Source organism: Danio aesculapii, chromosome 15 (genome assembly GCF_903798145.1).
Source record: "Danio aesculapii chromosome 15, fDanAes4.1, whole genome shotgun sequence".
Classification (NCBI taxonomy): Eukaryota; Metazoa; Chordata; class Actinopteri; order Cypriniformes; family Danionidae; genus Danio; species Danio aesculapii.
The window spans coordinates 37,724,157-37,751,679 of record NC_079449.1 but is presented as its reverse complement, the minus strand read 5'-3'; the positions used below and the strand labels follow the sequence as shown (position 1 = coordinate 37,751,679).

General features: G+C 39.7%; 1 protein-coding gene across 1 annotated transcript in view; it reads right to left on the bottom strand.

Moving 5' to 3' along the window:
• LOC130241386 (uncharacterized) overlaps positions 1-18,197 on the bottom strand; it is a 64,447-nt gene extending 46,250 nt beyond the window's left edge. The window contains exon 1 of the mRNA XM_056473110.1: positions 17,437-18,197. Within this exon, the coding sequence (XP_056329085.1) occupies positions 17,437-18,120 (684 nt within the window). The 5' untranslated portion in view covers positions 18,121-18,197. The remainder of the gene's footprint in view (positions 1-17,436) is intronic.
• Positions 18,198-27,523: the final 9,326 nt, after the last annotated feature.

Below are 27,523 nucleotides of genomic sequence, written 5' to 3'. Positions count from 1 at the left end.
AGATTTGTAAACTATTTTGTAAATCATATATATCATTCATTATAATTTCCAAATTAGCAATGTGGTCTGGATGTGTCTGAACTCTTAGTACTTAGTGTACTTAGTGTACACTATAGCAAAGTCCCTTTAAGGCACATGTGTCAAACTCAGTTCCTAGAGGGCTGCAGCTCTGCACAGTTTAGTTCCAACCTTATTAAACAAAACCTGATCAAATTCATTTAGTCCAATAGTCTTGTTTGAAACCTAAAGGTAAATGTGTTGAAGCAGGGTTGCAACTAAATGCAGGGCTGTGGCCCTCCATGAACTGAGTTTGACACCCCTGCTTTAAGACAAGTAATATCACTCGGCAGCCATCTTTGAAACGCCTCTCCGGCAGTATGCTTGGGCGTTCTGTCTGAATGGGTAAACATCAGATTATCCAAAATTGCTTTGCCAAGCTCATGATTAAATTTGATATTAGGAATCACCAATAAATTTAAATCAGCTGTGCCTTCGATAGGGGAACTTCAATGCGATGTGAAAACTTCCACTATGGGAATTTCATCAGAATCCAATCATCTAAAAGAGTATATACAATAAATGGCACAATGAAATGCCATTGAGTTGGCAGCGTCAGCATGCACAGTTGGCGCTACTTACAATCAATTTGGAATATAAGCACAGCGCGTGCCAAGCTGAGGCATCCTTTCACAAAGCTTTTGAGAAAGTCGATGAGGGTTTTCTCCGACTGTTACGACAGAGAGAGAGAGAGAGAGAGATCGAGAAAGCGGGCTGCTTCTCCCGGTCCAAAGTGTGTGATGCGCAGCGGCAGACGGTCGAGCTGGGTTTCTCCCTTGCCTGGTATTCTTTGGGTTCGGTCCTCCAGAGTGGTATGTATTGTTGTGAATTTCCTAAAAAAGCAACATGGTCGTGCAGCACATATTTTTTCAAGACGTCACTTCGACTGTGCATTTCTGGGTGCAGTGGTTTCCTGTTCCCGGATGATGGGCACGAGCAATGCGTTTCATGTCTGGGGGTCCAGAATGTTGATGTGGTGCTCGCAGACAGTGCATGGCATCACTGCGGTCTGTTGTGCAGTTAAGATCGTGGCTCGCTCTTGCAAAAGGACCACCATCCGTTGTCCCCCGCTCCACGGTGGGTACTTGGGCAGATCTGAGGATTACACACAGCAAAATCCTCAGAGTAAAATTTACTCAGTTCAGAGTGTATTTGGTCCCTTCCTAAACTGAGTCAAATTTACTCAACACTAGAGTTAATGAGGAAATGAAAGGATTAATTAAGTGTTGATTGAGCACTAATGATGAACACCTGTTGTTAATATACAGAAACAGAGAAGGAAAACGCAAAATGACAACTGACTTCAGTCACAGCCATAGATGAAACTAAACTGAAATAAAACACATTGACTCTCTCAAAATCTCAGCAGAGGATCACTAAGCAACTCCACAAACAGCAGCTTTACTTATTAACAACCTGTTTGGCCTTATTTCTACCACAGTCTACAAAATTCCATATAGTGATTTTTTACAATAACAATAAATAAATAAAAAAAAAACACCAGTGTTTGTGTTTTAAGCTGTCACCATTGAGAACAGTAGTTGCTTCACTTAGGCTCTGACTCTATTTCTAATGTTAGTTTTACTTTGTTGCCAAATAGTGTATTGTGGCAAATATTGTGTAAAGAGAGCACTTGTGCTCTAGATTTTGGTCAAATCTGTAAAATTGATTTTGACCTATTAAGTTTGAATAATGTATTACCACCGAAGTAGCACTGTATCAAGAAAATGGAACTCACCAACACTGTTATCAGATTACAAAACACATTGAACATCTGAAACACTCAAACAGACATAAAGAATCAGCAAGTGCTTCTCAACTATGGTGAGTTTTTTTTTTCCTACAGTGCATGCTGGAAACTATGGATGAATGCTGTATGATTCTCTTAGCATACACTGCAGCCAAAAAATAAAATAAAATCTCTAACCACTGTTGAGATAGATTCGCTGATTATTGATGTCTGTGTCTCTAAAGTGATTCAGATGCTCAATGTGTTTTAAAAATGTATAAAAACACAGCTGAGGTCCATACACAATTTTGTTTCTTAAATGATAAACCATCATTTAAATAAAATTTGCAAAGCCAAACATAATCTCTTATAATTTTTATCAAGAGTAAGAATGAATACAGGATCAGTGAACCTGATCATACTTGTTCTCTTTTTACATAGCAAGCAAAGGAAAATCAACAATAGAGTCAAAGAGCCCAGGTAAATCAACCACTTTTCCTCCATGATGGTGACATCGGGGGAAAAAAACATTTTCTTTTGTTGTTTTTTGGTAAAATGTAAATAAATAAAACAGTTTCCTGCTGAAAAATCCAGCTTAAACCAGCCTAGGCTGGTTTTAGCTGCTTGACCAGCCTGGTTTTAGAGGGGTTTTGGCCATTTCCAGGCTGGTTTCCAGCCATTTCCAGCCTGGTCTTCGCTGGTCAGGCTGGGAAATGACAAGCTAAAACCAGCATTTTCCAGCCTGACCAGCTAAGAGGACGCGTTACTTAGAGGACGCGGCGATGGCGGCACACTGGGAAAGCATCACCTCATCATCCAGTTCCTGTTGCCCTCTCATACCCATCTTTAAGATTACAACTCCCAAAAAATATATCTAAACCTGTAAAACTTCTGTAGAAGTGGGATAAGTAAGGGCCAGGGAACATGTTGGAAGAGCGTGCAGGTGTTGGGCATGAAGGCCCCTTAGCTGTTGGGCATGAAAGGCTCTTCAGCTAAAAAAGGATGCCTCAGCTTGGTACGTGCTGCGCTTATATTCCAAATTGATTATAAGTAGCGCCGGCTGTGCATGCTGACGCTACGAACTCAACTTTATTGGCCCGTTGATATACTCATTCAGATGATTAGATTCTGACGAAATCCCCATAGTGGAAGTTTCCACATAGCATTCCACATAGAAATTATTCCAAAGTTTGGGGGCCACCACTGCAAAGGCACGGTCCCCCCTGGTTTTTAACCTTGCGCGTGGAACAGCCAAAAGTAGCTGATCAGTACATCTAAGTGCCCTTCATGGAGTGTACAATTGGATTAATGAGGACAAGTATCTTGGTGCTAGTCCATTTAGGCATTTAAACACCAAAACTAAAATCTTAAAATGTATCCTAAACTGTACAGGGAGCCAATGAAGAGAAGCCAGTATAGGTGTCATGTGGTCCCGTTTGCGTGTCCCCGTCAGCAAACGTGCAGCAGCATTTTGCACCCTCTGCAGACGAGTAATGGAGGTATGGCTATTACCCACATAGAGGGCATTACAATAATCTAGTCGAGTCGAGATAAAAATATGTATTACCCTTTCAAAGTCATTAAAGGACAAAAAAGACTTTAATTTGGATAGTTGCCTCAACTGGAAAAAGCTAGTTTTAATTACCAAATTAATCTGTTTATCCAGTTTGAAGTCACTATCCATAATAACACCCAGGTTTTTTACATTAGGTTTCACAAAAGAATTCAACACACCAAGATCCAAACAATCCTGAGTTCCCCCGGACCCAAATACCACCACTTCTATCTTTTCTTCATTGCACATTAAAAAATTTAGTGCCAACCAAGATTTAACATCTTTAAGACAGTCTAACAATGGTGTTATGGACCCTGCATCTTTCCGTTTTAAGGGCAAATAAAGCTGTGCATCATCTGCATAAAGATTAAATGAAATCCCATGCTTTCTACAAATAGACCCTAATGGAAGCAGATATAAGGAAAACAGAATAGGTCCAAGAATGGAACCTTGAGGTACTCCACATGAGAGAGGTGCTGATGAGGAAATAAACTCCTCTAATCGAACAGAGAAACTTCTGTCAAATAAATATGACCGAAACCATTCCAAGGCAGTACCCTTAATACCGACACAGTGCTCTAAACGGGAAATTAAAATCTTATGGTCTACTGTATCAAAAGCAGCTGTAAGATCTAAGAGCAAAAGAACACTATTTAGATAGTGGTAAGCAATTGTTTTCCAACACAAACAGGGCCATCTCAATCAGAGCACAACAGATCCACCTGGCCAATCAGAGCAAAGTAGAGACATCTGACCAATTAAAGTACAGCAGATCCATCTGTCCAATCAAAGCAGGGTACACCCATTTGACCAATCACAGCAAAGTAATCTCACCAATCACAACACAGCAGAGCAGTCAGCCCAATAACAGCAGTAACCTCACCAATCAGAGCAAAGTAAAGCCAATTAAACCATTCCAAACAGTCATCTGAACAATCAGAGCACAGGAGAGCCATGTGGCTAATCAGAGCAGAGCCCTTTGACCAATCAGAGCTGATTAATCTTGCCAGTCAGATTGCAGGCGGGGCCTGTTTGAACTGACCTATCAAAGCAGAATATAGCCAGTTGACCTATCAGTGCAGATGCATCTGACCAGTCAGAGCAGAGCAAAATCTGAAAAAAGTATAGATTCAGAAAGACTGGATCCACCAACCATTTCAAACACTCTGAGAAAAGAGTTGATGCTGCAAGGAATATTTTGAGAAAATCAATGTTTTTTCTGACCTTGGATGTATGTAAACCTATTGTAGGAGTCCTTCAAACCAGTAAAACAGCTCAATAGGAACACTATGTTTTGAGAATTATATTTTAATTACCAGTGACATTAACTAAATATTCTCATGAATTTCGTTTTCTTAGTTATAGTCTAGTACAGTGAGTATTGTTCCACTTTCATTCAGTGACAACCTCACCAGTGCACCCTGCTGTGTCATGTGACCAGAGTGTGAGCTGCACCTGGTTTTGGAGACAGGAATCTTTTTTCTCTATCCATCTCTCTCTCAGTGTCTCTTGCTTTGATAAATGGCTCTGCATTGATGAGCAACTGGCTTAGGGTCATCATGGCTCTACGGATTCATTTCACCAAGATCTCTTAGTTACTGAGCTGTCAAGGAAAAGGAGATGGTCGATTCTGGCTGCTCTGGACCTTTGTGATATGCATAACCAGAAATATTTGTGTTTATTGATCAACTCTATCTGTTTCGTGTTAAACACATTTAAACCCATTTGTCTAGACCAACCAAACGTCATTTTTTAATTTGCATTATAAGCATCCACCGATTATATTTGAAAAACAGTGCTTCAGTTTCTCGGTGTAGGTTTACTCAGAAATATCTGTTTCATTTTAACTCCTTATTTCCACTTTTTGTGTGTCAATCAGTGTGTTTTCTTGCATTAACATTTATAAACATCCAATTAATTTCACAAGATGCTTTCTAGAGATACTACATTTTATGGCTTACAGTGGCCACAAAGTTTGCTAGAAACCTAACCCATATTTTAAATTTGCAACCGAACTGTGCACAACCTTTTCTGAAAAACTTTTTGGAACAATGTTTAACTAAGTGCTCAGTTTTAGTCAAAGCATGTTAATTTTAATTTGTATACCTGTGTTTAGCTATTATTCAGTTATGGGAACTTGTGCCATTGTTGACCGTTAAATGTAATTTTCACACTCTCACTAACTTATTTAGTTTTCCTCAGTCGCTTAGGTACATTTCTCAAATCAGAATTGAAATTCTCAAAACTGCCTGTTCAATCTTCACATTGTCACCAGTGATCCAGCCTGTGCAGATCGCTGGTATATACCATAGACTGTAAAATATATGGATGGAGCATCCGTGACGTCACCCATAGGTTTCTGAACACTGCAAAAGAAGCTACAAGTAGGCGCGGCCAACCATCGCCATTTTGTTCGCACGTCATCGCTCCCACGGCAGGATACCAAATAAGGGCAAAGAGGCAGAGAGTGGGCGGAGCTACAGACGCCCGCTGGCACTTTGCTTAGACCTAGCAGACAGACTTTACTTTGGGAGAAACGCTTGATACTTTATTACCTGAGACCCGTTTGTGTTCTGACCACATGTGCTTGGCTGTACACTATATCAATAAAGTGTTTAGACTTTCAAAAACACTGTAGTAATACATTAAGCCACTAAACATTGTTCTTATGACGTTTTTCTACAGGAGAAAAACGCAAATTACTTCCAAACACTTCAAATATAGTTTGTGTTAGTAAGTGCAAGACTATTGATGAAATCCAGCATAACACTGTATGACAACGCTTCAGATGACTGATCTAGAGCCTACAGCTAATCAATCTGGCACATTCTGGAGTGCTTTATGGGTCTAAAGAAAAATATTAATGATAAATGATCTTAAATAAAACAAATACATTTATAGAGATGGTATACAAGTATATAACTTTACTCACATGGGAAACGAGGCCACGTGAATGGTTTGTGAGCACAATTAAATGCACACAGCATCCCATATCATCTGATAATTGTAAGAAATAAGTCCAAAAGGCAGCTGACTGTGTAAAGCCACATAAAACAGAACAAAAATACGATGAATATGCCGAGATTAGTGGCTAATCTGCCGGATTCAGCTGAGGTGAAGTGACGGCGACCAGCGAGACCTAGCTGTCACTCAAGTGGCCACGCCCTTAATTATGCAAACTTAATATAACCTAATATAAAGGAAATGGACGAGTTATAAAAAAATTCACCCCCCCACAGTTGTCATGGAGGGTAATAATAGCTATATGAACCAAAATCGTTCTTTGTACCAGGCTGTAAACACCTTTTTTTCTGTTGTAAAATTGGCCATTCTAACAGTGGGCTCAATTGCAACTTGCTCTATTATGGAGCCAGGACTAGCGGAATTTTGATGAATTGCAGTTTCAGTTACTTCCGTATTGGCTTCCCGAGAGGGAGCGGGAGGTTGCCGCTTGGTATATACGCACATCGCTAGCGGACAATAAATCCGCCATTTTAAGAACTACAAGTTCCAGTCATGCACCACACACACACACTGGTTCCTGATCCTGTTTGATTACACTCACACAGCTGAATCTGCTCAAAGACTAATTACTTGGACTATTTATACAGCACACAAACACACAGACTTGGCTGAGTCTTGTTTATCTGTCTTTGTGAACACTATGACGCGGTTTCTTGGTCTTGTCCTTCTGTGTTTAATCTCTGCTTTGTTTTCTCGTTTTGATACCTTGCCACCTGTACTGACTGTTTCCCTGTTTATTGCCCATGACTTTGGATTTGCCTGCATACATCTGTTTGCTCCTGATTGTGACCGTTGCTTGCCTGACCTTTCTAATAAACCTACGTTTGGATCCTCACCTCTGCTGTCAGTGTCCCACTTCACATTACACATCATTGTGCACATCAAAAACAAGTTGAAAATGCTTTTGTATATCCATTCAAATATTTATGTGCAATTCTGTGATGCTTCCTACATTATCAATTGCTTATGTTATGTTGTTTGAAATGTGTTATAATGGTTTCTGTCAGAATAGTCTTACACACAATGTCATATGTCAGAATAGTCTCACCACAATGACATAATCTGTCAACAAATTACAGTATAAACAGCAAATAAATAAATTTGCCATAGTGCAAATCAGAAGACCCCTCCAAAGTAATTTGGATAATTCACTCCATACACATAATTCTTATTCATACACAATCACACAAGGACTTGTCATTCTGATGGCACTGATATGTTTATTGACACAGATATTAAGTTTTGAGAGATGAACTGAGGATTTTGAGCAAGAGACTGGGTTTTTCAGGTAATCCATGGCGTTTTTGCTAAATGCACTTACTGTTTTGCAAATTTAAATTCTGATCTGAGAAATGTACCAAAGCGACGGATAAAAATTGTAATATTCATAAACATCCAATTAATTTCACAAGATGCTTTCAAGAGATACTACATTTTATGGCTGACAGAACTCCTGAAATACTTTTTGAAACAATCTTTAACTAAGTTCTCAGTTTTAGGGAAGGCATGGATTTAATTTTGATTTGTTTAACTTATGCTTAGCTATTATTCAGCTATGGGATTTTTAGTCGTTGTGGAACTTTATAAATGGAATCTCATAAATGTGATTTTCCCACTCTCACTAATTTATTTAATTGGTCCAGTTACCATAGCAATTTTTTTATGAATCCAGTAGCCAAACTATACACAGACAGACAGACAGACAGACAGACAGACAGACAGAAAAAATAAAAATCTAATAGACAGACAGACAGACAGACAGATAGATAGATAGATAGATAGATAGATAGATAGATAGATAGATAGATAGATAGATAGATAGATAGATAGATAGATAGATAGATAGATAGAGTGCTTGCATTTTACAGTAAAATAAATGCCACTTGGGTTGACATTTTGAAAATGCAATGGCATTCATATATCTGACTTTCATTTCTAAATAGTATGGGGTTCTCTGTAGATGTGTGTATGTATTACTTCCTATCAACTACTGCAGACTGAATGTGAACCTGCACACACAGTAACTGCTTGTAAAGACAGCAGAACTGATTGAAAAGATGATAGATGTGTCAAATTGTTTCATTATGTGACAAGCAGAGAGGGAAAGCTGCTTTCTTTATTGTCTCTTAATTTGCCCTTTTGTGTTGTCAAGAACAATGTTCAATTTCCCCAGCAACAGCTCTATGTAATTTGTGCTCTTGCCTGATTGCATTTTTCCACAGAATAGGTGCTAATTGTATCCATAAACAGATCTATTTATGTAAGAGAAAAAAAAATTACTAGTGTACTACGTGTTAGGCATATTTGCTTCCCTAAGTGATAAAATAAGCTTACACAATTGTTTTTATAATTTTATGTACTGTAATATTGTTAAAAAAAAGTTGTCATTCAGGGTTTGGCAATTACATTTTTCTAAACAGTAGCATTTGCTTCATAGGAGGAGGGTGAACAAACTCCAGGGTAAGGCTAAGATATGCGCTCCCCTTTAATGCATTTAAAAAGATTTGCGACTGACCAAGAAGAGGTTTCAACAAAAGCACCGCCTATCAACAAACATCTATTATATTCAACAAATGATCTCTGGTAATATCGTAATTGATTTAACAAGTGACATTTTGCGTATCCAGCCCTTTTGCAAAAATAAATAAGTAAATAAATTGCAAAAATGTGTCAAGAATCCGAAATCATTCACTTTGTTACGAGGCCAATCGAAAACTTAACTTGTAATTCAGCAATAAATATATAATATAAGCATTTTTAAACTGTGATTCGGATACTGATTTTTTTTTTTATTATTGAGCTAGAAACAACAACAAAAAGACCATGAAAGTATGACAACATAAACTAGGTGTTTTTTTTTTTGCATTATTACAGGCTGTGGTAAGGTTATTGGCAATTAAATTAGAGGCAACCATTGCGGAGTAAAGGTGATCCAGTAGCCATTAGCTAGCATGAGTAATTGTTTGTTTAAATTAGATTTATACTATTACAAATTACAAATTAAAACATAATTAAAAATCTTGACTTCATGACATTATGCTGCATTAATCACCCCTGTAGAAAACACTTCGCAAAATTAAAATGCAAAATCATTATCCACCAGTAGGTGGGGCATACAGATCAGTAATGATGATGAGTGAAGAATGTAGTTTCAAAAGTAAGTTTCAAATACAACCAAATAATCTAAAGGCCTACATTTGATGAAATAAAGTACAAGTATACTGAATCATGCCTATTTATGAAAAATGTGGTTTATGCTTATATAATAAGCAGTGTAATAAGCCTAAAACTACTCTTAAAAAACGCTTATAAATAAATTACACATACTTTCACATTACTTTCCTTGAAAAGTAATTAAGTAACACATTTAGCTACTTTTAAGTGACTTTAGATTGTAATGTAGGCCTATTACTTTTCCCCCCAACACTGCAAATAAGATCAACATATGTCCTGGTATATTTCTCAGACCTTTGAAATGTAAAATGAGTACTCCAAACAATCACCTAAACAAGATTACTTCACTAGGCTAGACTACTACGTTACAACTACCAAAATAAGACATTTCATTTAATGCTGAAAACAAATTAAACCAGAATAATATATTATATTATTTGTATATTATAATATTATATTATTTCTTTTGTCGTTTTATTACTTATGTCATTGACCAGCAAATCAGAAAAGTCCGCTGGCCAGCACTTTTGGTTTCGCAAAACTCCAGTCAAAAACTCCAGTCAAAAACAGCGCTCAGTGCAAAGTCCGGCTTTGGACAGTTACATTTTTGTGCGGAGGGGGACTTTAAATTAGATTGACAAACTTACAAAATCTAAAGTGTTCTGTTAATCATCAACATCATATTCCGCCTTACACCAGTTACATGTTTTCAATGCAGTTTTTTTCTTTGCTGCTATCTCCGTGGTCTCTGGCCAGGGGAGGCTAAGCCTTCCCCAGCCTTACACACACTCCGCCTATGATTTGCTTCTAAGATTTTAAAAATGTAAAAGCTTATTTTAAAAAAATAAAAGGATAATGTTTTGCTTAATCTTACATTTACTTAGAAAATATTTAATTATAGTAAATATGTAAACAAAGAAGGACTTTTAATTAGAAACAAATCCAAAATACACTGAGGGTCTATTCTTTGTATTTAGAATACAGATAGAGTAGATGCATTGGACTGTTGACAATTGTTTGGTTCTTTAAAGCTCGTTCTGAAGTTGTTGTCATAGCAACAGTTCCTTAAACTCAAACCTGCTTGGGAGAAGCTTATTTCATGTTTAGGCTTGACTTGCAACTATGACAGCTGAGAAGGATATTATTTGTGTTTGTTCATTTATTTTATTTATTCATGTTTAATTATTTAATACAATTTACATTTGAATTTCAGGATGATGGATAATCCACGTCTTAGCAGAGAGCGGGGCACAAAGTAACACTTTTTGGTTTTGGTGAAATAATGAACAAAGTAATGGGGTTAGACAAACCATTTTTTTTACCAACAACACACAAACCTCTCCTCTCCTAAGTCCGATTGCCGGACTTATGGTTTCTGTGCAGTATTGCCAAAAATGCCAAGAGTAAAATTTTTACTATTTACACCACTTGTGGGGCAAGTTGCAACAGTCAGAGGGTTAGTTGTAACATGTGATTATGAAGTCATATTTCACAAAATTAATTTAAACTTAGTTAACTTTAAAGGGCACCTAGGTTAGCCCTTTTTTCAGATTTAATATAAGTGTTTTGCGTCTTCAGAATGTTTCTGTAAAGTTTCAGCTCAAAACACCCATCAGATTTTTTATTAAACCTTTTATTAAATTCCTATTTATACATTTTTTCACTGGGTGGCGGTTTTGGTGTACTGCTCCTTTAAGGCTAGTCCTCCCTGCCCACCGTTTCTAGGTGCCTTTCTGAGTGCCTTAATCTCCTCCCTCGGCTGTGTCAGACAACAGACAGACTTAAAGGAAGCAGATCTCACGTAGCATTTGTGAGAAATACTGCCGTAAGAACTTTACCAATGATTATTGTGCAGTTGCATCGCAGAGTCACACAAAGTTCACGCGCACACACACACACACACACACAGACAGACAGACAGAGTGCCCGTTTAGCTTTGCACTTTTTTTGCACGCAAATGTGACATGATACAGGTTAATATCCACTGCTGTGTGGATATCTGTTATGTTAATGTACAAAATAAACCTGATTTAACGTCCACAAACCGGGATTGAAGCATCTTCCTTTATAATTGTTCTGAGACGCGGCTGTGCTGATGAAGTAAAGCTAAGCTAAATCGCTGTAATAATAATAAAAAAATGTAAAATAAAAAATACTTTTATGCTTGCAAAAAATGGTTTCTCTTGTGTTTCTCCTTTAAATTTCACAAACGTTTATCAATTATTGGCAGAAAGACGTCTGCCGACACTATGGTGAAAACCTCGGAAGCAGGCCATGGTTAACCCTGAGCAAATACCTTAAAATTTATGAAATTGAACATAATTAGTTTTATTGTGAGTATTAGGATTATCATTTTTGCTTATCATATCACTGCTGTGCAATGATATTTTCTTTCTAATATTTATATAAAACACTTAATTATAATTGTGTATTGTATTTGCTATATAAAAACACTAAACATATAAGCAACTACTGTACATCATCATTTTTATATGCTATATTTTTACTGTAAAACTCTTATTTTCAGTTGTTGCATATAATGAGCTGCAGTGGACACATTTCTAGTGGTCATATTTGGAGCTGTCTCTTTAATACTGCATGGTTTATATACATGTTGCTGCTGACAAGGCTGACAGTCAAGAACAATCGCAAACCTGTTGCACAGTCTACAGGAAACATGTTCAAACTGTAGTAAAATGTGCACACTTCAGCATGTCTCAGAAATACATGGTGTCATGTCTAGCAAATTTAATTTAAAACTGTTATGTTATCGACACTCTCGGAATAGTTTCAGGGACAATTTGTATACTTTAGGTACACATATAAAGCTTTAAAATGTAGGAAGATGTTTCCATTCACCTATTTTTCTATTGTGAATAGAACATTTTAATGAGTAGAATATTTTTTATACAATAAGAAAAAATGCACATTAACTATGATGGAAACACAATTATCAAATAAATTCCAGTACATCAAAGAAGTCATCATTTTTTGTTTTAACAGATCATGTGATATTAAAAAGCTGGGCACATTGGGACAGCATTAATAGAGAAACCAGCGGCCCGACCACATTGTAAAACATCTGAAATGCTGTTTTGGTCATTCTAAAATGGGCGTTCAGGATTATTGTCTCCTGAACTGTCTTGAGTGTCTGAGTTCCCAAAGAGCAGCCTCTAAAAGCCACTTTAATATACAATTAAGACAGAAGCATGCAGGTTATCCAAAATAGTCAGGGTCTCAGGCAAAGAGATCAGTTCAGGCGGCAAACAACATAAAACAATTAACAAGGCGAAGTTCAGAAAAAAGGCCAACCAAGACAATTAAATGCTTTGTAATGCTACATGAAATAAACAAGATTCAGCAAAATGTGTGAGAATGTGAGGCAAATAAATAGTCCAAGAAATAAGTCAATCTTCAGCTGTGTGTGTCAGTGTCTGAATGATTGTCAGCTGTGGAAGGAGTGATGAGTGCAAAGACTTCTGAGAGTTGTAGTTCATATTGTGGCAGAATTGTAGTCCAGGTGAATGCATGTTTTCCAGTGATCTGCAAAGCCTAGCTTGCTGGTGATCGTGACAGCCAAAGCATGTTCATTTCATTTTTGCCAGAGGCACAAGTAATTTATTATATAAAATAAGAAGGCCAAAAGGGACTTCTCCTACACTAGGGTGTGTTTCCGAAAACCATCATAAGCCAACTAAGGTCACAAGTTCCATCATTACAAACATAGTTCGTTGATTTGGAATTTCTTAAATCCGTCATTCCAACGAACATTCACAAACTGCTTGGCAATTTTGTATATTTGCAACTACACCTCCAGAGCTGTAGTTAGAAGCATAGTGTAACGGTGGCCCTACCCCAGGTGGGTAATATTTTACTTTTTTGTTTGTGTGCCAGACGGAATAAATCTGTCAATATTACAACTTTAACTTTAACCCAGATAGCTATAAGCCACCGACTACAACTATACTAAAGATAACAAACAAAATACACAAAAATATAGACAAATTCACCAAACATTTTGAAATATTTATATTTTCATCACTAAAATATCACCACCAACATAAAGCACACAACCAAAAGAAACTGTGTTCTATTCCCAGTTTAACCCCCCCATGTCCTATTCATTTAGAACATTCTAACATTTAAAAAAAAAAACTATAGTCATCTCTCTTTTGTGTCATTTGCTTTCAAAGTATTTTTTTACAGTTCAGTTTTAACGATGGGGTTTTCTCTAAAGAAGTAGTTTCTCCACCCTAAAAATGTGTACTGTTTGAAAAGGTACCACATCGACTTTTGTACCTTTATTTTTGAGACTGTATGATAATAGACGCAGCCAATATGATGCAATTTCAATGGTCAGAGTTCAGCAAAGTTTGAACTTTGGAATACAGCGACATGCGGAACTTTGTTGCACAAGCTTGCGTTTCCAGTTTGCTGCATTTGCATGCATATGGATGGAGGTCTATGGGGCAAAATCTGCATGACTATGGCTTATTACCTGTACAAATATTACAGATCGTAAAAGGCTATGGCATATAATTTTAAAAACTTTAATGTTATTTGGTACACTTGGCTTATTTCTGAATATTAATTATATGATGTCATTACACTGCATCCTTCTGCCATTCAATCTCTGCATTCTTGATCAAGATTTTAAGATATTCCTTCACAATAAACAGGAACACACACACACACACACAATGATTTCAGATAAACTAATCCATATATTAATTTGTTTTGAGAGCTTGTTTGAAGAACAAAATTATCCATAAATCGTGATTAAAAGATCTGGGATCAGTCAAATCCTCTCAGGTATTTTAAACAGTCTTGTGTGGAGCCCAGGACCCTAAAATTTCTAAAAGAGCACAACATTCGGATTTTGGAAGTAATTCATTTTTATTTAAAATTTTAAACTGCTAAGCCTTGAAAGACAGATCTGTTTTGAGCTCTGATGTTCGTAATCATCTATTTTTATGTTTCTGTTGAACCTTTCTGTTACCATATAGAGGTTTGACATGGCAATATATGTGTTATGGAAGCAGACGGACAAACAAGGGGAGTAAGTATAAATGATGTTTATTCCAACAGTAGAGCATAAACGGATAATATATGAGAAGTGAATAGAGTTCGGTGGAACTGATGATCCTTTGTGGCAGGTGGGATGACAGACACTGAGGATGACCGAATGCACACACCAGAGGGCTTGCGGGGAAGACAGACTGACGATACACACACACACAACGCTGACAGGACACCGGGAACACTGGACAGACTGGAAGGAAACAGAATAATGGTAAGTACAAATGCTGAGATCAAGGGGGAGTGATAACCAGGAGGTGTTTCACTCAGAGTCCGCTTCGTAGGAACGAGACCGGACAATGAGTGAAGTGAGGTGTGTGCTTTTATAGTGTGCTAGAGTTATTGGGTGCAGCTGTGCGTGATTAGAACTCAGGTGAAGATGCTCGTTGCGTGATACTGGTGGAAGAGCCTGGCCAATCCGTGACATTACCCCCCTCCCCAGGGCCCGCTCCGGAGGGCCTAAACCTCAGACGTCGTGGTGGTCTACCTCGTCCTCGAGGTGCTGGGAATTCCGGGGTGATTGGAGTGGAACTCTTCCATAAGTGCGGGATCTAATATATCGGATCTGGGGACCCATGACCTCTCTTCTGGACCGTATCCTTCCCAGTTGACGAGGTATTCTAGCTGACCACCACGACGCCGGGACCGTAGGATGTCCTTGACTTGGTAGATGGCCCCTTCTTCTAACATCAGTGGGGGAGGAGGTTCCTCTTCATGGCCAGGCTCTGTGGAGGGAATCAGAGGATCGTGAAAGGGTTTGAGAAGGGACACGTGGAATGTGGGGTGGATTCTGTACTGTGGTGGTAACTGTAACTTATGTGACGGGGTTGACCTGTTCCAGGATGGTGAAGGGACCAACAAATCTGGGACTTAGTTTTCGGGAGGGCAGTCGCAAACGGATATCTCTAGTGGAAAGCCAGACCTTCTGCCCTGGAGTATAGATGGGACCTGGAATCCTCCTCTTATCGGATACCTCCTTTGTTCTGCGTACTGCCCTCTGGAGATGGTGATGAGCATCGTCCCAGACTTTCTCGCTCTCCCGGAACCAGTAATCCACTGCGGGGACTTCAGATGGTGCGCCATCCCAGGGAAAGAGTGGAGGTTGGAATCCTAGGATGCACTGGAATGGCGTAAGTCCGGTGGTAGGTTGCCGCAGGGAATTCTGGGCGTATTCTGCCCAGCCCAGAAACTGGCTCCAGGAGTTTTGGTGACCGTGACAGAAGGTCCTGAGGAACCGCCCCACTTCCTGAATTTTCCCCTCTGTCTGGCCGTTGGTTTGGGGGTTATAGCCAGACGAGAGGCTTACGGTCACACCTAGGAGTCTGAAGAAGGCTTTCCATAGTCTGGAGATGAATTGGGGTCCTCGGTCCGAGACTATATCTTCTGGTAACCCAAAATTTCGAAAGACATGGTTGAACAGGTTTTCGGCGGTCTCTAGGGCTGTGGGCAGACCCTTCAAAGGAATCAAACGACAGAATTTTGAGAATTGATCTACAATGACTAGAATGCAGGTGTTACCTTCAGACAATGGGAGGTCTGTCATGAAGTCAACTCCTAGGTGTGACCAGGGGCGGTTCGGGATGGGCAAGGGATGGAGTTTACCAGCAGGTAGATGGCGAGGACTCTTCGACATAGCGCATTCTCTGCAGCCTTGGACGTATCTCCTCACATCCCTCGCCATGTTCGGCCACCAAAAGCGTTGGGATAGCAGAGAGAGGGTGTTGTTGGCCCCGGGATGCCCTGTGCCCAGAGATGTATAGCTGGAATGAATGAGATCTACCCGTTGATTTTCAGGGATGAAGCGTCGATTGGGGGGACAGCCCGGCGGAGTTCTGGATTCTGGAGTGGCGACTACTGTAGGAGCGGACCATTTGATGGGACAGATAGTGATCAGATCGGGAAGGATCTTGGCCGGTGCCTCAATGGTTTCATGCTGGTCGTGAATTCTGGAAAGTGCATCTGCTCGGATATTTTTTGATCCTGGTCGATATGATATAGAGAACTGAAATCTAGAGAAGAACAATGACCAACAGGCCTGACGAGGACAGAGTCTTTTAGCATCTTTTAGGTATTGTAGGTTTTTATGATCTGTGATCACCTGGAACGGATGTTTGGCCCCCTCCAACCACTCCTCCAGGGCGAGCTTGATGGCAAGAAGTTCTCGATTTCCGATGTCATAGTTCCTTTCCGCCGGGCTGAGCTTCCGGGAGAAATAGGCACATGGATGGAGTAATGAGGGAGTACCGTGGTACTGGGACAGGATGGCTCCCACTCCGGTGGTCGATGCATCCACTTCGACCACAAAAGGCAAGTCAGGATCGGGATGAGTCAGGAGTGGAGCTTGAGTAAATGATTCTTTTAGGTTTTGGAAGGCTGCGGCGGCTTCGGGAGGCCAGGGTAGTGTTTTGGGTTTGTTTCTTAGCAGATTGGTAAGCGAAGCGGTGATGAGACTGTAATTTTGGATGAAACGTCGATAGAAATTGGCAAATCCTAGGAATCGTTGGAGTTCCTTTAGGGTTTTGGGTTCTGGCTAGGAGATGACGGAAGTGACCTTCCCCTCGTCCATACGAACCCCTCTTTGATCGATGATGTACCCCAAGAACTGAACAGATGGTAAGTGGAATGAGCATTTTTCAGCCTTGAGGTACAAATGGTGTTTCCTGAGGGTTTTCAGGACCTCCGCAATGTGGTGGCGATGTTCGGCCTCACTCCGGGAGTAAATCAAGATATCATCTATGTAGACTATGATGAAGAGATGGAGGAACTCCCGGAGGACTTCGTGAAGAAAATTTTGGATTACGGAGGGGGGGGGGTTAACCAGACCATATGGCATGACTAGGTACTCGTAGTGTCCAGTAGGGGTCACAAACGCAGTCTTCCACTCGTCCCCCTCACGTATTCTCACCAGGTTATAGGTGCTGCGGAGGTCCAACTTGGTGAAAATTTTGGCGGATCTGAGTTGTTCTAGGGCCGCCGGGACGAGAGGAAGGGGATAGCAGAATTTGACGGTACCTTGATTTAGGATTCGGTAGTCGATACATGGCCGCAACCCTCCATCCTTCTTAGCCACGAAGAAGAAACTTGAGGCAGCGGGTGACGTGGATGGGCGGATATACCCCTGACTCAGAGCCTCCTGAATGTACTCCTCCATGGCCTTAGTTTCCGGAAGGGACAACGGGTAGATCCTACCTCTGGGCATAGGAGCATCTGGAAGCAGGTCTATGGCGCAGTCCCATGGCCGATGTGGAGGTAGCTGAGAAGCTCTCTTGGGGCAAAATACGTCCTCGTATGAGGAGTAGATCTTCGGGATCTGGATGGAGCGTTTCTCGACTGGACTTTCGACAGACGTGACGTAAACGGTAAGGGGTCTCTGAACTTGTAAGGGTAGGTCGGGAAAACAGCTGGATCTGCATTCTTCACCCCATCTCTTTATTTCTCCTGTGCCCCAAGAGAGGATGGGATCGTGCTTCACCAGCCACGGGCGCCCTAAGATGATATCCATTGATGCACCCTCCAGAACCAGAAATTGAATCTCCTCTTTGTGAAGCAGTCCTACTTGGAGATTGACGGGTTCGCATTTACGATGGATACGTGCCTGGGAATGGATATCGTTGGTTATGGGTTGAATCTGGTAGACGTGCGTCGAGGCTTCGGTGTTAAGCTGGAGTTGGTGACAGAGGGTGTACGAGATGAAATTTCCAGCTGACCCGGAGTCGATGAGGGCCGTGACTGAAACAGAGACAGAAGGGGTAGTTAACAGGACATTGGTGGTGAGAGGATGCATCTTTTAAATGGGAGAACTGAACACACTCACCACAGAGCGTCCTGGACGAATGGGACAGTCCAACCTGACATGTACTTCGGCACCACAGTACATGCACAGACCCCGGGTCAGCCTCCTTTGTCGCTCAGTGATCGTGAGTCTACCAGAGTCTACGATCATTGGTTCAGGTTCTGGAGGGACGGCTTGCTCTGGCGAACGGAGGAGTGCTTGGGATACCGGTGGAGGATCATGCTGGTAGACCCTCAGACGATCGGAACAGCGCAGAGAGTGTTGGGTGAACTTCTCCAACCCCATCGTGTCGTCGAGGGCGGCCAGCTGTAACCGGAGACTGGGCTCCAGTCCGAGCCGGTAGGTTGTGAGAAGACAGAGAGAGAGAGAGAGAGAGAGAGATCGCTCATTCCATCCACTAGCAGCAGCCAGAGTGCAGAATCGGAGAACATAATCCTGAGTGGGCCCTGTTTGAGATGGTATAACTGTTCTCCGGCTGCTACTTCAGCATCCGCGCGACCAAAAACCTCCTTGAAATACTTGGTGAATGACTGAATGGAATTTGTTACCGGCCCAGACTGTTGCCAGATGGTTTCAGCCCACCGAAGAGCCAACCCAGAGAGAAGGGAGATGATGAATGCGATTTTGGACCGATCTGTGGGCTATAACTCGGGTTGCATAGTGAATATCAGAGAACATTGTAAGAGAAATCCATTGCACTCCTCTGCCCCGCCAGAGTAGGGCACTGGTCGAGCCATAGGACTGGATGAGTGGGTGGACGGTGAAGAAGTGCTCGGTGCTGGTGGTGCTTCGGGAAGTGGAGCAGATGGTAGTAGCACTCTCTTCAATGAGTCCACCAACTCCTGAAGGGGATCGTGAGTGCTCATGCTGTTGATAGTTGGGGTCCGGTCTTCTGTTATGGAAGCAGATGGACAAACAAGGGGAGTAAGTATAAATGATGTTTATTCCAACAGTAGAGCTTAAACGGATAATATATGAGAAGTGAATGGAGTTCGGTGGAACTGATGATCCTTTGTGGCAGGTGGGATGACAGACACTGAGGATGACCGAATGCACACACCAGAGGGCTTGCAGGGAAGACAGACTGACGATACACACAACGCTGACAGGACACCGGGAACACTGGACAGACTGGAAGGAAACAGAATAATGGTAAGTACAAATGCTGAGATCAAGGGGGAGTGATAACCAGGAGGTGTTTCACTCAGAGTCCACTTCGTAGGAACGAGACCGGACAATGAGTGAAGTGAGGTGTGTGCTTTTATAGTGTGCTAGAGTGATTGGGTGTGATTAGAACTCAGGTGAAGATGCTCGTTGCGTGATACTGGTGGAAGAGCCTGGCCAATCGTAAATGACAATATGTAAATTGCATATTTCAAAATATTGCAAAAATGTCTGTTTACATATATTTTTTTAACTACTGAAATTACAAATATGTACATATGTTTCAGTACATAGTTAAAGGCTAAATTATTAGCCCTCCTGTGAAACTTGTATTCTTTTTCAAATATTTCCCAAGGGATTTTTTTAATAAAGCAAGGACATTTTTACAGTATTTGTAATAATATGCAACAACTAACTAAAAAAATTAATCATTAAAAATATTCTGTATTACTATTCTTTGCATAACTTGCGCTTGACACATGTCATTGACTGACATATTTATCCTATGTAAACTGATTATAATTTTAGGCTGGTATGTATTTAGTCATAGAAATACATACACAAAAAATCCAATGCAAATGCAAAAAATCCATACACAATCATTCACACATATACACTACGGCCAACTTAGTTTTATTTAATTCATCTATAGCGCTTGTGTTTGGACTGTGTGGGAAGCCAGAGCACCTCGAAAAATCCACACGAACACGGGGAGAACATGCAAACTTCACACAGACATACCAGCTGACCCAGCCAGGACTCGAACCAGCGACCTGTACATACATAAAGTAAACTAAATATTTTTATTCACACAAATGATCCTAGATATATTTATCAGTTTGCACACATGCAATTTTAACTCACAGATTTAAGTGAAAAGGATCCCATTGTTGAAGCTTGGTGCACATGCTGACCCATTCTTGGTGTGCATACATGAAGCAGGAAAATGCAAGCACGTCTTCAGATTGCATTTACCCACACTCACTTCTGTGGGATTGGCCATGTTAAAATGTCATCGCTCCATGTGGCCAGCACCCAAAAGCCAGACAGCACTTCAGCAGCGAGATGGCGTGAGGACTTTGATAACGGTGCCCTTTGCCTGCCCCCCTTGCAGAAGCCATGCACAATGTATGGGAAGCCTGCGGAAAATGTCAATGGTCAATTATGTCAAAATAATCCACTCGTTGGAATTGCAAGTGCATCGAACCCCAGGCTTTAGATATTCATGGATAGAAAATGAAGAAAGATGAAAAACCATTTGCCTTTCTGGATCATTTTTAACCAGCGCTGAAATCTCTAAAGCCGTCATGCAGAAAAAAATAGCGACAACCCCCAAGGGAGACATTTCCAAAGAAGAAAATGCTTTTTTTTTTCATGCATGAGAAAATGCTGCGTAAGAAGCGGAATGTGTTTTATTGGCATTTATTTGTTTGTCTCCCAAGCAAACACCATTTTTAAGGGTTCAGCACAGGGCCGTAATGTTGAATTGAGCTGGACTAGAGACCTGTGGGTCACTAGGGACTCATGTTCGGCTCTCTGTTAGACTTACTTTCTATAGTAGTTGCCTTTAACTCATAAAATTATATATATATATAATTATTACATATTATTAATATATACCCTAATCATATATGGTATTATCTACAGTATATATATATATATATATATATATATATATATATATATATATATATATATATATATATATATATATATAGAGTACACCAGTCACAAATATCTCTTTTGATTTAAAGGGCACCTATGGTAAAAAAAATCTACTTTTCAAGCTGTTTGGACAGACATATGTGCATGTATGTATAGACTGTCATATTGTGGTGATATAAGCACACCCAGTGCTTTTTTTTTAAATTGAACAACACAATTGGAGCTGTTTTCAAATCGACCGCAACTTTACGTAGGAGAGCAGTCCCCCCGCCCACCAATATTGATTGACAGGCGCGTCATCATATCCTGTTTGTTGATTCACGTCCGCCATTTTCAGCGTGAGTCGAAGCAATATCACTAAAGGAACACCCTAGCTCTATTTTTAGATGCAAGGCTCATTGGGCTCAACACAAGATCAATATTCTCCACATTATCGCTCTAATCTGAATTATTGGTTGTATCTTTAGGTAGGTTTGCAAACATGTGTACTTCTCATTGAGTCTACCTTATACTTCAGTCGTTTGCATTTCTCGCAACACTCAAGTCGACGGCTGGGCGCTGCGGACTGCTGCAGAAACCTATGTTTAGAATTCAAAAATTTGTGGCGCGACAATTCGGGACATTTCATGTTTCTGGTGCGCCACAGGGAGTGTCTGGTGTGCCGTGTCGCGGCTTCGAGCAGCGCATCCGGTGCCTTAGTCAAAGTTAATTCAGTGTGCGTGGTTATTAGTTTCTGTGTACAAGCTCGGCACTTGAAACTAGCACACAGTTGGCTGTAAAACTGTACAAAGACACAACTGATTTTGTACTCTCTGCTTGGTCTGTGTCCGAGTCGTACATGTACGACTGAATGGTGATCCTCTCACTCTATCTCCTTCTCTGAGTCTGCCTGTCAGACTCTGTTGCAAACGCAGAGCGGGTGAGCTCATGGCCCCGCCCCCTTGTTACGTTGGCGGGAAGCTGAAACTAATTTACATGTGAAGCAACACACCCATAAATCAGTGAACTGTGGACACGCCCCAACATGACACTTTTTAACACATTATAATAAAAAATCTGAATTGTGTTTTGAACTGAACCTAAACTGGCACACTCAGAAAAACCATAATATTAATATTAAATCATAAAAAAGAGGTAAACTATGTGCCCTTTATTATTTTCTACATGATGCTTTAAAATAATATATTTATGCATATGCTATAGATTAGTCAGTACCAAAGTCAAAACTGGAACTTATCAAAAAAAAAAAACTAAGATCTCAATCCAAAAATTTGTACACTCATCTAATATGTGTAACACCACGCCAGCAGAGGGAGCCCTCGCCCGACTACTGACTCAGCTCCGCTCCCTCTGCGGCTACTTCCTGTTTGTGCTGTATTTCAATGAGTGCTCAGGCCATGCTTCTTTGCGAAGTATTGCCAGTTTACTTGTCGTACCAAGCGTTGTTCCTAGTGACTTTCTTGACTGCATTCCTGTGTATGATCCTGCCTGCCTTGACCACGTACGTTCTCTGCCTTTGCCCTTCTGATTTGTTTTAGACTGATGGTTGTTGCACTGATCCTCTGCCTGCATTATTACTACGTCTTCTGGATTTGCCCCTTTGCTTGTCGCTTGGTTTGGACTGCTTTCCTGTTACCTACTATTTGCCTGTTTATACGTTGATGTCTCTGTCTCACCCTTATAATAAACTTCCGCATATGGATTCAAACAAAGCCTCAGCATCCTCGTTACAATATGTTGGAGAAAATATTTATAAAAATTTTAATGAATGGGAAAAATATAGATTTTTTTTCCAATAACTCATCAGAATTTTTATTAATTATCTTTTTATTCCTAAATATGTTAGGAATGTTAGATGTTATAAACTCTTAATTTAATTCATTTATAGCGCTTTTACAATGTAGATTGTGTCAAAGTAGCTTAACATAGAAGATAATAGTAAATTGTAACAGTGTCAATCTAGTTTTCAGAGTTTAAGTTCAACTCAGTTCAGATCAGTGTGGGTTAATTTTCACTGCTGAGAGTCCAAACACTGAAGAGCAAATCCATCGATGCGCAGCTCCACAAGTCCCGAACCATGCAAGCCAGTGGTGACAGTGGCAAGGAACAAACTTCACCAATTTGCAAAAGTGAAGAAAAAAAAACCTTGAGAGAAACCAGGCTCAGTTGAGCACGACCATTTCTACTATGGCTAAACTTCTTGTGCAGAGCTGCAGTCTAGGCAGCGAAGGCTGGAGAGCGCTGAAAGTCCATCGTGGAGAAGCTGCAGGTGGAAGAGGTCACCGGCTGGTGTACAGGCTGTCCCTTTAGGATCAATGCGTAGACTCGTCTGTCACTGTGGTCTTACAGGAATCAGTCTCATGCTCTTCACTTCTCCATGACCACCACAGCAGATGCTCAGGATACGACCTGGTCCAGGATTATGGACACCCTGAGAATAATAAAAACAGACTAACATAAGTGCAAATGCCGTTCAAATTATAATGTCTTTAGGGAAGTGTTCCCAGCTCCGGTTGCCCTAAATAATGCAGACTAACAATCCTTTAGAGGATTTGGATTTCAAAAGCATTTGTGTTTTATGTGTATGCTAATGTAAAGAGATGTGCCTTTAATCTAGTTTTAAACTGACAAAGTGTGTCTGTTTGTCACTTAGTTAGGAAGGCTGTTCCAGTTTAGGTGCCAGATATGAGAAAGATCTACCGCCTACAGTTGATTTTTGATATTCTGGGAATAATCAATTGTCCAGAATTAGTTGAGCGTAGTGGATGTGAACGGCTATAATACACCAGAAGATCCCTCAAATACTGGGGAGCTAAGCCATTGAGGGATTTGTAGGTAGTCAATAATTTTTTTTGTTTTTAATTAATACGATATTTAATAGGAAGCCAATGCAATGATGAAAGAACTGGTGTAATATGATCATATTTCTTTGTTCTAAAAAGTACTCTAGCAGCTGCATTTTGAACTAGCTGAAGTTTGTTAATTGGGCCAACAGGGCAACTGCCTAGTAACACTTTACAATAATCTAATTTCCTAATAATCTAATCCTCTCTAATCGAGAGGTCATGAAAGCATGAATAAGCTTTTCTGCATCAGACATTGATAGCATATGTTTGTTTTATGTTTGGCGACATTTTTAAGATGAAAAATGCAATTTTACAGGTTCTTGAAATCTGGCCTTCAAATGACAGGTTGCTATCAAAAATCACCCCCAAATTTTTGACAAGATGAGGACTAAATGAAGAATCCATCAAGAGTTACATGTGAGGTTTTTGGGTCCAACAAGCAAGACCTGAGTTTTATCTGAATTTAGTAATAAGAAGTTATTAGTCATCCAATTTTTAATATCAACTATCAATCTGTTAATTTCGTAAAATTCATGTGAAAATACGAATATAACTGTTTTACAAAAATATTTTGTCTAAATGCACCAAAAATGATTGGCTATATTCAGTGAGAAATACTTACAAATATTCAGTTTACAAAGAGGGTGTATAGCAAAGATGTATAGCAAAGAACTAGAAATAATAGAGCAAATATTGTTTTATATTCTTTTCTGAAAAAGTGCTGTGCAAGAACCAGGAGTTTATGTGTTTGTCTCATAAGCAAACATCATTTTAAGGGTTCGGCACAGGGCCGTGGGCCCGTTTTGAGGCAGTGATGTTAAATTGAGCCAGACTGGAGATCTGTGGGTCATTAGGGACTCATGTTCTGCTCTCTCTTAGAATTCAAACACCAGCTTGGCCACAATTGTTTGGCTGCTCTCTTTACTTCATTAATGCACATGAACTGCTCACAGGCAAACTCAGCAATGCTAATGAGCATATTAGTTTTCTCCAGGGTCGTCCGCTGTCTTTTCATCAAATAAATAGTGGATTCAGTTTTCACAGCTGCGGGTGACGCAGAGGAACTGAAGGTGTTTGGTTAGTGGCCGCAAGGTCAGTGATTCCATGAGGCCTTAGGAAAAACAATGCTTAGATTATTGCTCATTGTTACTAACCTCACACACCAGTAGCGTCTGCTGTTTGTCAGGAATAGCAAAATCAGATGACACTTATTAACTGCAAAATACTCAGAACCTCTTCTGGGAACACTTCACAATGAGGTTTTGAACAACGTTTGATAATAAATACAACAGTTTAATGCATGGTATATAAGGTCTATTATATATTTGTTTTAATTATTATTAAAGCTATTTAACTGGTTACATGTTGAACCTTATCATCAATGAAACCTTTATAAAGCCTATTTAAAACTGATCTGATTCTTTGAAAATATTCTTAAAACAGTTAAAACACACATACACACAATAAATAAATATACTGAAGAATAAACACTTTAAGTTTAGAATATTTAATAGCAGTCTCAAACTAGTTTTTGCTACTACCATAATGTTACTTGGTATGAGCCAACAGAGTTGTTTAAAAACCTACACAACAACACCAATTGAAAATAAATTAGCAATTTGGGGTTACGAAAACAACAGGTACTGTACCATGGCAAATATTTAAGCTTTTAATGAAATTTATGAAAGCTACGCCTGATTAATAAAAATAATTGTCTTACCTGCATGCAAATCATTTGCAGCTAATATCAGTTAGGTTATTTATTGGTACTTTTTATTAATTAATTTGACTTTGCACTTTATATATGCAGATTTTAAGTCAATATGCTATTATACTTCACACCATACATAAAGCATCTATTGTTGTTGCCTGTGGCTCCAATCATGTTGTCATTGTCTCATTTTGGCAGACTCCCTATTCATAATGGAGCCTGCAAATCTTATTTGTGTTCATTAGCTGCAATAGTACTCTTCAAAGACAAGTAAACTTCACACGTGGACAAGTGACAAAGACAAATTGGGCAGAGAGAGAGAGAGAGAGCAATTCACTTGAATCAATCATAGAAGCCATACATCTCTAAATGACTGCTTTTCTTTTGTGTTTCACATCCCTGCTATCTATCATGAGGAACCAGACTTAGATCATATTTAGAAGCTGCTGCATAAGTTATAAAATTGCTTGATGCAAATCCTCCGAGGTAGTTATGTGCATGCTAATTCAAACAGGCAACTCATTTCCATACACAAATTGAAGACCGTACTTTAACTGCGTCCATATCATCTTTTCCTGCTTTATATGAACAATAATGTTAAAGCAATGCACTCTGTCCAGCACAATCATATCATGCAGAACACTCACAGGAACTATGCATAACACTAACATGATTAAATGAGTAGGTTTGTGCATAACTAAACAATGCTGGCAGATCTGGAGCTGGACATGTGAAACGGTCTAAAAAAAACTGGCTTTATATCTGAAAACTTGAGCCAAAAATGCTCTTAATCTGCAGCTTTACAAACACATTTTTCTCCAACTGAAATGAAATGACATATTTAGTTATTTCTGAGTCAAAGAATATTGTGCATACACTGAAAAAAAAAAATCAGGTAATTAATAAGTTCTGTATTTTGTCATTTTTACCTGATTATTTAAGGTTATGAATTTCAATTCAGTCAAAAACCCAGGCAATATATTCCAAGAAATAAATCCCAATGTCTTTATACCTTAAATGTTAAAAGTACATATAAATGTGAATCTAAAAGTACCTTAAATGTGAAATGTGTATTAAATAGATAAAAGTAACAATAACAAAAACTTACCTTTCATTAGACATTAGTTCAGATGTTTTTAAATGGTAACTTTTCCAACAAGTATATTTATGATGTCAAGCATGTCAGTCATTTGCAGATTCTCTCTTCTCATTTTAGTGCCTCGTTTCACTGTGAGAGTTCAGAAACAAGGTTCAGTGATTTGTTTAATTTATTTTGTTGTGATTAGCCTTGGAAATAAATGGGGTTTGTGACTAACAGGGAATCAAATTGAACAAAACATGCCCGGCAAACTCTAGATAAGAGGGCCAGAAATGCACCTGAACAACGAAAAAGTGCACCTCAACAATTAACTCTCCTGTCACGTTCACCTCCCGCCCCATACTTTAGTGTTCCTGGTCAAAATTGACCAGACAGTTTTAAATGCTCTTAAATTAGCACACACACACACACTATGTATATATATATATATATTAACGCTGTTATCGGCGTTAACGTGCTGCGTTAACGCGAGACTCTTATCGTGCGATAAAAAAAATATTGCAGTTATTCTATTCTCAAAGTTGGGTTGGGAGCTGGGTCTATTCTATGCAAACTATGATGACTTTCACCTTGATACTTTAGCGCGGATGCATACCTGACTGGTGAGCCGTCTGACAAAAAAGTGCC